General features: G+C 38.9%; 1 protein-coding gene across 1 annotated transcript; it reads right to left on the bottom strand.

The window, feature by feature from the left end:
- Positions 1 to 5,443: 5,443 nt before the first annotated feature.
- Positions 5,444 to 5,794, bottom strand: LOC133103390 (transmembrane protein 14A-like). Its single transcript, XM_061208786.1, has one exon. The coding sequence runs from the start codon at positions 5,792 to 5,794 to the stop codon at positions 5,444 to 5,446; it is 351 nt and encodes a 116-aa protein (XP_061064769.1).
- Positions 5,795 to 11,286: the final 5,492 nt, after the last annotated feature.

The following is an 11,286-nucleotide window of genomic DNA, read 5'->3' as shown; positions in this document are numbered from 1 at the left end:
GTCCTATCACATTTGATTCCATACATTTCCAGTTGTTCTTACTCTGCAAGGTTTTTTTTTAACCTCTTCGGTATTGCAGTGTTGACTATCTCTCCCTATTGTAAATGGGATCTCTCTCAAGTTTTATTAGTATCCTTCTGTCTTGTAGAACTTTTCTTTGAGGTTTAGTCATTTTTACACTTTTAAAACCTCTTTTTTAAATTGATTATATGGGTAAATAACAAAAATGAATACAATCTTTGATTAACCCAACAATCAGTAAACAGATATGTTTAAAACACTATGCAGTCTTGAGTTCTTAAAACGTTTTAAATGCTATGTATTTCATCAGAATTCTAAACCTGATTTCAAAAAGATTGAGTAACAAGTTCTCATATGCATACAGTGTTGATAAACACTTCCTACTTGTCTGTTATCCATTTAACGTTTGTAGTTCACACGTGTGTTTTTCACTGCATTTCCTCGTAATTGATGGCTCAATTCATCATGTAAAACCATTCCCGGTTGAATTTTGAGGAAAACATACTAAAGAGTTATATGGAGAGATTTTCTTAAACCCAGACATTAAACCCGGTTGAATTTTGAGGAAAACATACTAAAGAGTTATATAGAGAGATTTTCTTAAACCCAGACATTAAAGTAAGAGGCATTGTATTTTATCACTTGGTTATATGACTGAGCTATGCTTTTAAGAAATACAGGCAAGTACATTTCCTTCTCTGGGTTTGCTTACTTGGCATCTTTGGAGGTTCAGAGTCCTATAGAAACCTTTTTTCTTTTTCCCTTTAAACAGGCATTGCAAATTGTTTGTTACTAGATTATAACCTTATAAGAGTAAATTACAGTTCATAGAGCTGTGAATTACCATGCAAGATTCTGTGCCCACATGAGTAAATGACAAAAAACAGACGAATAAAACACCACCTACTTGTATTGTGCTGTTTGCCCTTCTAAAAAGGGTTATTACTGTTTGACTCCCCATAAAGCTGGAGAAGGTATTCTTTCTGATCAAATAACTTGGACCCCGAGAAGCCCTGTGGAGTCTGATTCTCCCAAGGTTAGCTTTGTGGGTTTGGAATATTCCAGAATGTGACAGCAAAAAGTCATATCCCACCAGACCATTTAGCTTTGATTTTCCTCAGAACCAAACCTCCAAACAGGATTTAAGTGCAAGTAGTGTGTTTGGAGGTGATCCAAGGAAACACTGAGGGTGAAGCGGGGAAGTGAAACAATGAATGGGACGCAGCCAGGTTACCAGCTGGAGCTCAGTCCTGTGGGGGACTGGGGGGAACCGAGTGGGGAACACACACCAGGGATGTCCCAGTCGCGGCTGGAGGGAGCTGGGATCGTTATCCATCAATTCTCATCCAGTCCATCAAAGACTGAGGTTCTGCTCCCAGGGAAACTGATTTCCCTTCACTTCCATTCAACCTTTGCTTGTGAGCTGAAGGTGGTTCAGTGGCCAGAAAAAAGGCAAAGAATCTCAGTTGCTGGCATCTGGAAGCCAGGCGTTTTGCACCAGTAAGTGTGAGGGGATGTGAGCAGGGCAGCTCCACATGCACCAGGTAAACACAGACACGGAGAGGCGTCATCAAGTCCCTTCCCAGGCAGACCTGAATATTATCTTCATTCCCCTCAGTGATTGCCTCTTGTCCTCTGATTTCTAGTCCTCTCTGATCTTCTCAAAATGTGATGCTGTCAATGGAGGTATGCTCTAAAGATGTTCACAGCAGGCAGTGACCCACTGTGCCAGAGAACAACATGGGTTTGCCAAACCACCCGGTTACTTGCACACCTTAGCAGGGCACCTTACATCCAGACTGTTTCCAGAAAGTTTGGGAAAATTGTACAAAGGTGTCAACGTCTTGGAGAAGATCTGAAGACAAAGGCATTAGCAGATTTCCATCCAGAGCAGTTGTTCTCACCTGGAGGAAATTTTAACCCCCTCTCCCTTCCTGGAGATATTTGGCAATGGCTGGAGACCTTTTTGGTTGTCACAATGTGGGGGGAGGGGACTATTGGCATCAGGTGGTTAGAGGTCAGGGCTGCTGCTAAACATCTTATAATTCACAGGATAGCAGCTCCCACCCCACAAAGAATTAGCCATCCTAAAAGTTCAGTTGTGGTACTGTTCAGGCACTCTGATCTAGAGAAAAAACATCAGTGGGAGAGGAAGAAGCTACAGGTCATTCATTCCAATTACCTCTCCTAATCTTTTCTCCCAATTTTTGCTCTAACAAAGTTTCCATTGATTTCTAAAGGTGTTTCTAAGCATGTTGGGAGGCTCATTATGTTTGTGAAACTTTAGTAAATTGAATAAGGGGGTAGCAGTCTGACCTTTTAAAATGTTTCCAGATGCTGAGCACTGGATTGAAATGCTAAATCCAAAGAACCATCTAATGCTGATTAGTAGTGATATGGCAAAAAGGGCAGTTTTCTTTTGACATACCAAGTCACAAAGGACAGAAAGACACTAACACTCAGTGATTAATTTCTGGAAATGTGGCTGAATGAATCAAATTAGGTATCATTTGATGCCATTAAATTTGAGTTCCTGCATTATATGTGGACCTTTTACTTTTCAAGCATTCTCAGTGTGTGAAATTGAATGTGCCATTTACAAGCTATCATGTAATTTTCTGTTTTCTGAAACAAAAGCAACAATCTGGGTACATTAAAGACCATTATATAACTGACAAACCTGCTTTTCAAAATTTGATCCAAAACACTTACAATTACTATCATTTGCCAAAGGGAGCTATTCCTTAACAGTGAAAAGTCATTTAAAAATTAAAATCGAAACCTCCTCTACTTTTTTCCAACAGGAATATCTTCCATGTGTATACATTTTCACAGTTTATGAAGGTTTTTTTATACCCATTAACTCACTTGATTTTCAAATCAACCATATGAATAGAACATATATCATTTTCCCCATCTTTAAAATGAGAAAGCTAAAATTCAGAGAGCATTATTTGCTGAAATAAAAATTTGGTTGTCGGAATTCCCTGGTGGTCCAGTGGTTAGGACTCCACACTTTCACTGCCGAGTGTGCAGGTTCAGTCCTGCACCCTGCAAGCCGTGAGGCCTGGCCAAAAACAAAATTTGGTTGTCTTACAAATAGCCGACACTATCAACACTACACAGTGTCAGCTATTTGTAAGACAACCAAATTTTTATCACATCATATCACATCATATTACTTCGACTTGATGTTTAATACCAAATATTAAAATTTTCATAGAAGTATAACATACACATGGAAAACTATGCATAAGTGTGCAACTCAATTAATTTTCACAACCTAAAAACATCCATGTAACCAGCACTCTCACCAAGAAACAGGACATGACCATCATCCAAAAGCCCACCTCATGCCCCTTTTGGACACCGCTGCCCAATTCCCCAGGATAACACCATCGTCATTTCTGACAGCGTTGATTCATTTTGCCTGTTCTCAAATTTTCTTTTTTTTTTTAAAATTTACTCTTAAAGTGTTTTATTTATCCATTTCAAATCATTTGCAAAGTTAATAATTTCCTTCTTTCAGACTTTTATAGCAATTACAGTTTAGAATAGGGCAGGCCCTATAAATATTAATTCATTTAGTTCTTCTTAACAACACTATATATTATCTCATTTTTTTGCAGATGAGGAAACTGGTCACAAAAATTATACTCATCCTCATCAGTTCACTCAGTCCCATGTAATTAATTTTTTTTCATCTTGATCTTTTGTTAGCACTTTTATGAGTTCATCAGTTTTTCATTAGAGTTCTGAAAATGCTAATTCATTCATTTCAGCAGTACAGTCAGTTACCAGAAACCTGTACTTGTCAGAGTCTTTTCCATGAATTTCTTGAAGATGAAACCCTTTTATAGGAACATATTTGCAAAAGCATCAGAGTATACCCAGAACTGTCTGTAAATGACAAAAGACTTAAAAATGACCATGGTTAAAGATTTGATGAAAATTCATAATAATGCAGTTGACAAGAAAATTAGTTATTTCTGAGATACACATTTTAAAGTAATAACTAGGATTATGACTTATAACATTATACCAGAACATATAAGATTTTTAGAAATTTCGTGTAATGTCTGAAACATTTATATTAACATATTTCCATACAAATAACCCAATGAAAGTTTAGTATTAGTTGTTTTGTTTGTTTGTTTGTTTATACTGCAGGTTCTTATTAGTCATCAATTTTATACACATCAGTGTATACATGTCAATCCCAATCGCCCAATTCAGCACACCACCATCCCCACCCCACCGCAGTTTTCCCCCCTTGGTGTCCATATGTCTGTTCTCTACATCTGTGTCTCAACTTCTGCCCTGCAAACCGGCTCATCTGTACCATTTTTCTAGGTTCCACATACATGCGTTAATATACGATATTTGTTTTTCTCTTTTCAAATTTTCTGTAAATGGAATCATACACTATGTCTCTTTTGTGTCTTCCTTTGCTCAGTATTAAGTTTGTGAGCTCCATTCAGATTACTGGGGGTGGTTGTAGGTCATTCTGATTGCTGTATAGTATCCCACGTGTGACTGTTTCAAAATTTAGTCATCCAGTGTGATTATCGATGGGCATTGTGGCTGTTTTCCAGTTTTTCCCTGTTCAAATAGTGGTGCTGTGAACTTTCTTATACATGTCTTTGGTGGACACAGGGACATATTTCTGTTGGATTTATACCTAGAAGGAGGATTGCTGAGTCAGAGGATTTGAATAAGTCAGCCTTAGTAGACATTTCTCAACAGTAGTGGTTGCACAAATTTACACTCCCACCAGCGTTGTGTGAGAGTTCATGTTTCTTATCCTTGCCAACACTTCATATTATCTGTCTTTTTTCATCTGATTCCTTCTGTTAGGTGTGGTATTACATCATGGAGATACTACATTTCGATTTTAATTTAACTTAATTTTTTAAAACAGAATGTGTTTTATTTGAATACTGAATACGTTCTGTTGGTACAGAGTGTGCTGAGGCTGAAGGTTTTTAAGGAAAAAAAAACCACTGGCAGTAATACAATTAAAATGGAAAAAAAAATAATTTCAAATATAACACAAATGACAAATAGATAACATTAGCATTCTGTGAAGCCCACTTAAGGGGCATTCCATCATCTGATAAGTTGTGGTTTAATTTAAACTTATTTCAGACATGAGTATTTGGAACTATCAAAAAAAATACCACATCTATAAAACATGACAGCAAATCAAAGAGTGTATCACGATTTATTAAATATCTTTAATGAAACCAGTACGTGATAATTAGAAAACAAACCATTTGTTTAAAAAAAACCCCTCAAACTATTGTCCATATTAGAGGTGATGGTATTTCTTTTATAGTTTGTAACATATAATAAGACCACGTTGAACTTTCCATATTGAAATTTATCTTTTCAATACAAAGAATAGACTCTGCTCGTTACATCAGAATGACACGAATTTAGGTTTCAGTTCCTCTGAATTCTCAGAGTGAGACAAGAGCAGCAATAAAACAAGTCTCAGAATCATAATGAGGCTTAAACCTGCAGCCAGCCTAGCTGGCATGATTTTCTTGGATCTCTTAAACCTCACCCCCATTGTGGTGTCCAGGAAGAAAGCTGTAAACAGTGATAGTTTTACACCTCGCTTGTCATTGGAGACACAGTAAGCTCCATAACCAGCCGAAAATCCAACAAAAAGACCAGCAATCAAAGATGGAACACCACCTCTCTGCTTATATCCCAAAATGCTTACGGATGTCACCAGGGCTGCATAACCAAAACCAACCAGGTCCATTGGCAAGGTCAAGTCTGGTGTAGAGTTACTTCCGTTGAATTTCTCTCTCCTCTGGGCCAGTCCAGCTCCTTGAGGACTAAGCTCAGGTTCAGTTCGTCTTGTCTTTCTCACAGCATCAACCTCACTGCCAAGCACTAGGCAGGTGCTCAGTAAATACTTGCTACAGTCCGGAAGCTGACCCCGCCGCCAGCACCTTCTGACTCTGTGCGCTACCTCTCAGCACTCTCAATTTTAATTTTAATAGTTGGAAGCTGAGCTTCTTGGCATCACTAGCCTCTGGATTAAACGCTGATTTTCACACTAAAATTGGCTTTGTTGTCCCTAGTTCCCACCTACATAAACGCAGGGCCTTAACACCCACTTCAAAGCCACCTGGTTATTTCTGATTGTCCATTTAGCCCAGAGGACACTGCTTCTGGATTTTGTCCCTGACCACTCGCTAGTGTTTGGTACCCATGAGACATGTGGTGAGGCATGAGGCGTGGTTCACTCAGAACCACGGATGCTGAGCCCCTAAGTGTACCATGTCTCCACCAAGAGCGGTTCTGCCCAGCACAACAAATGCTGCCAAGGTCCAGGGCTACCGAAGAGCATTCTGTTCTCCCTTTTCACGAGAGTGATACTCTGGGTTCCACTATAAGAGATTCTTTGTTACCTGGGCCCCAAAGCATTATCTCTGCCCCCACCTGCATCCTCTTGTCCTGACCCAGCTGGCCAAATGCCATGTTCCGGATCCTGTGTCATGACCTTCCTCTCTCCCTGGGGTCATTATACTTGATTGCTAGAGGGGCTTGGAAGAAACATCTCCTACTGGCCTCTTCATCCGTCTCTTCCTTCCTCCCATTTCTGACCCAGGAACTGCCTCCCATGAGTGGGTGCCTTCATCTAACTCCACCTGGTCTCCAAATCACAATTTAGCATAGCCTGGGATATTACGCTATAAAAACATTGTTTTTCTGAGAGGAGGGATACTTTGGAAGTTAGAAAATTATGAGCTGTCCATGATATAAAGAAGTATATTTGCACTCTCTCACTGAGTCACAGGACTACACAAGGTGGATAGTCCCCAGGAAATGGAGAGGCACCTGGACTCTTTAACTTGGATATGTTCAACCTTCAATACCCAGGCGCCTAATGTCTACAGATTTGCCAATATCTGTAAAGAATGACTGAAGTAAGAATCTTCTCTAGTCCTGGTTTTAATTTTATTAACTGGGTAGATTGTCATAATAATCCCTTATATATAACCACCTTCAAATTAAGTGGCTTAAAATAATAAGCATATAGTTAGTTCATGAATCTGAGGGTAACGACTTAGTCTGGGCCGAACTGAGCAGTTCTTCTAGCCTTGACCCAGTTCACTCACATGTCTAGATTCTTAGCTGTCTATACAGTCATGGTTTGGATGGCAGAGGTGACTAGTCTCTGCTCTGGGTATTTTTCCTCCTTCCTCTGGGACCAACAGGCTAGCCCAGGCAGGTGCTTCCCATGGTGATGGCAGAGGGCAAGAGCAAGGAAGCCCAGGTGTGCATCGGCTTTTCAAACCTCTGCTGGTATTATGCTTGCTGGCATCCCATTAGTCAAAGTAAGTTATGTAGGTAGAGCCAGAGTCTAAGTGGAAGAACTGCAAAGTTTGATGGCTAAAGGTATGTGTACAGGAAAGGGTAAAGAACTGGGCTATCACACAAAGTAAACTTAGACAAGCCACGTAATCTTTCTAAGCCTCATTTATGTTAATAAATTAGAGACGATCGTAACCCAGAAACCCCCTCCCAATTTAAATTGTGATTTAAATTGTGATAACTAGGTTGCAAACATCTAAGTTCTTTATAAACTGTGAAGTGATGTACACATGTGAGATACCATTATGATGATGATGATGGTGATGGTGATGTGCATTATTCTCTTTATTATATTTACATGTTGTCCCTAATAATTGGCCTACATTGTCCCTGAGCAAAACTCTGAGGTGTGTTAGCTTGGCTTTCAGTGCCTCTGGCCTGACAAGTGAAGTGGACTCATTTTTACTAAGCCTCTCAGGGGTGTCCATTACAATAATCTACCCATTTTTAGGAAGCAGTCAATAAATGGATGAATACAGAATATGAATAGATGAATGAAGTTTTCAAGGAAATGACTAGTCAACCCTTGTCCTTTCTTGCATTCAATGAAGATGAATTGAGTGCCTTCTCTGGTTAGAGCTCCCTCAGCCTGTTAGTAACAAGTACCAAGGATTCAAATAAGAACAGAGACAGCTGCTTCCCTGGAGGAATTCACAGTCCATGAGTGAGAAACACTTCCAAACAAATTCGATTACAATGTGAGGCGTACTCTATTGGAGGTGTGCGCCAGGTGCAGTGAGATCAACTGTGTCTTGTCAGGGAAGTAAGGGAAGGTTTCGGAGGAGGCCGTTTGGAGCAGAGAGGAATGAGTGGCAGTTGCCCAGGCCCACAGGTAGGGGTGCACATTCCAGGCCAAGGAAACAGCCTACCTAAAGAAAGGATCTCAGAGAGGTGGCATGTTGGAACATTGTTTGGTTATACCGGAATTTACAATAGGATCCTGGGTTTAACGGGAAGTGTAAGTTAGACAGGTGGGCAGGTGGGCAGACCTTGTATATTATCCCAAGAATTTTCACTTTGCAGGGAGTGGAGGGCACTGAAGAGTTTGAAAGGGAGTGTCATGTTCAGAATTTAGTATTAGAAGGACCACAGTGGCAGGGAGGACAATAGGGATGAGATTGCAAGAGTCCAAGTGAGAGGTGGCCCATCCCTGATCCTGGGCCAAGGAGGGAGGGATGAAGAGAGAAGGGTAGATGAGACAGAAAGTCACTAGAGCTAATGGGACACTGGAATCAACTTGATGGAGGAAAGAGATGTACCTGCCCAGAGCAGGAACATAAAGAGTATTCAGTTAGGCACTATGTGAGTCAGTCAGTGGATTGCTGGCATTTACTGAGGGCTTGCTTTGGGCAGACCAAGGAGCTAGTTACTATGGTGCATCTAAAGATGCTGAAAACACAGGCCTCTGACAATTAGTACACGAGTAGCTGTAGTAAGTCACAGAATAGAAAAAGAGCTTTTATTGAGGAACAGTCCTTGTGCTATGAGATCATCAAGAAAGGGGTGAATGACCTTGATTAATTAGCTTTTATTTTAGGGGGCTGGGAAGTCTCATTCTAAGCTTGCATTGTTCGTGTCTCTATTAATTGTCCTAATGGATTCTATTCCTTGCATGGAAAACCAGCTAAATGCCCTTCTCTCTTTCTAACGTGTGAAAAATGAATAAGACTCGAAAGTAGAGTTCTTCTAGAATGTTTTTATAGAAATGGCAGAGCCAGCACAGTGCCCGTCTTGCTTGGTGATGGTTGTTTTGAAGAACATACAGTAAGTAACTAAGTAAATTGACTTACTTGTCTGAAACATGTATTTTGAGAATTTTGTCATAGCCCAGTCAATTCGGAAGCAAATCATTTACAGTTAGAGTAGAAGAGCCTAACCCTTCACAGAGGACGTTGAAACTTTCCCACAAAATATTGAGAGTGACTTCAGGCAGATTATACACTTTTCTTAGGGAAAAGTGGACTAGTATTAGTGGGGATAATACAGGAAAGGACTAGCTTTCTCAGCTACAATGCAGATCACACTGGCATCAAGTCTGGTAAGTGCTTGCATCAGGACCATGGACGCTTTGGTGGAAATCTATGTAACCCCTAGATATTGTGTTAACTCACAGTGTTTAGGCGTTAGGTCATCTGATTGGGCAGCTAGTCAGAAAGAACTCAATGGAAAAATATTAAAGAAAAAAAATCATTTCCCTGAAATAAAATGTCTAAAGAGAGTGATAAACTTATTTGCTGCCCCTTTCAAGTATAATGGCTACGCTAATCAGAGTTCATCATAAGTTTTCATTTCTTTCCCCTAGTAATATAAATTCATAAGGCAATTCAAGATTGATTTACTCTCTTGAGCAAAAGGTAGGCAGGGAATATAAATGAATAAAGAAAGTGAGCTAAAAACTATGGACCTTGCCCCTTTCTAAAGGAAGCAGCTACATTTCCAGCCCCTGTCTATAGTTGCCATGTGGGAATGAGAGGTCTCATGTTATCAGACCTTCTGAGGATTCAAGAATAATTGGAAATTTAAACACTTCTATTATTAAAATTTGTTCAATTATTAAAAAACGACTCTGCTAGCCAAATGTCATAAATTGCAAGGACATTATTTCACAACAGAATAAACTATGAAGTTATTACTTATCTTTGAAGTTATTATATTTTAAAGTTTATAATTAACCTTTTGATATTGAAGTAAATTTGATTTATTGCTTAGTTTTAACTTATACCTACTTTTTTTCTCACCCTTTTGTATTCTCAGTGTTATGTTTAGAGTCTTAATGTAAAACCAGTCCCTTAACCAATATCTATTTATCCCTACTCTCTTTTCTGGGGATTCCAATGTTAGAAGCATCTTTAGTATACATAGATACCCATATGGACCACTGTGAACTTCTAAACATCTGTAGCCAACAGGCCAGTGGAAAGAACAATAAACAGAATCCAAAACTTGTATTCTGTTCCCGTGTAACCTCTATTTTCTAGTCCATGAAGACAGAGGTATCACTGATTGCTATACAACAGTTAAGGTCTTTGGAGAACTACAAAAAGGCGTCTTCGAGTATAAGCATCTCTAAACTATCTGACTTAAACATTTATACTTCCTAATGTGAAATAGAAATTTGCCATGTTGTCTTATTTTGCTCCAACACAAATTTAATTTAGTCCAACAATTTGAAAAAATGCAAAGAAATATTTCACTGATTGGGTTAGCAAATATTAGAAAGATTACAAATACCAACTTTTGATGTGGTTCTCTTTCACTCCAGGAGGAAGTGTAAATTGGTGTAACTCTCAGAAACTCAGTTCAGTATTGTGTTATCTAATTAAAAAATACACACACCTATGCTTTGATTTAGCAATTCTACTTTTAGGCAGCGTATTGCAGCACTTTTCATAATCATAAAGCAAAAGCAATAATTCAAATGTTGTCTTAATAAATCACTGTATGAATGATGCCAGAGCCAGTGGTATGTTTTGCATTCACTGAATGCAAAATGGTGTTGACATGGAAATAATATATGTGAAGCAAAAAAGTAGGATTCACAACATTTCTATTATGGTACCATTTTATTACAGTGCATGTACTGATATGAGAGAGAAACAGAGAAGAGAAGAGAAGAGAGAGAATGAATGAGAGAACAGGCAGCCCTTGCTTTGCATGGTAGTGCGGCCTGTAAAATGGATTATGCAAGCTGTTCCTTACAACCTGTTTTAATTGTATAAAGAAATGAAAAAATAGTAAAATTAATCTCTAGTATACTCTAATTTAAAACATTAGAAGCACTGGGAATTAAAATGTTTCATTTCTTTAAAAAATTATCAATAGTAGTTTGAATAGCACTTGCCTTCTTGTCATATAACTTATGATATGGAA

Source organism: Eubalaena glacialis, chromosome 13, assembly GCF_028564815.1.
Source record: "Eubalaena glacialis isolate mEubGla1 chromosome 13, mEubGla1.1.hap2.+ XY, whole genome shotgun sequence".
Taxonomy (NCBI): domain Eukaryota; kingdom Metazoa; phylum Chordata; class Mammalia; order Artiodactyla; family Balaenidae; genus Eubalaena; species Eubalaena glacialis.
Note: the sequence above shows the minus strand (reverse complement) of the source record. Positions and strands in the feature narration are given on the sequence as shown.

What these genes read in the sequence shown, in the direction of transcription:
- LOC133103390 (XM_061208786.1), bottom strand. Translation starts at nt 5,794, where the DNA reads ATGGACCTGGTTGGTTTTGGTTATGCAGCCCTGGTGACATCCGTAAGC.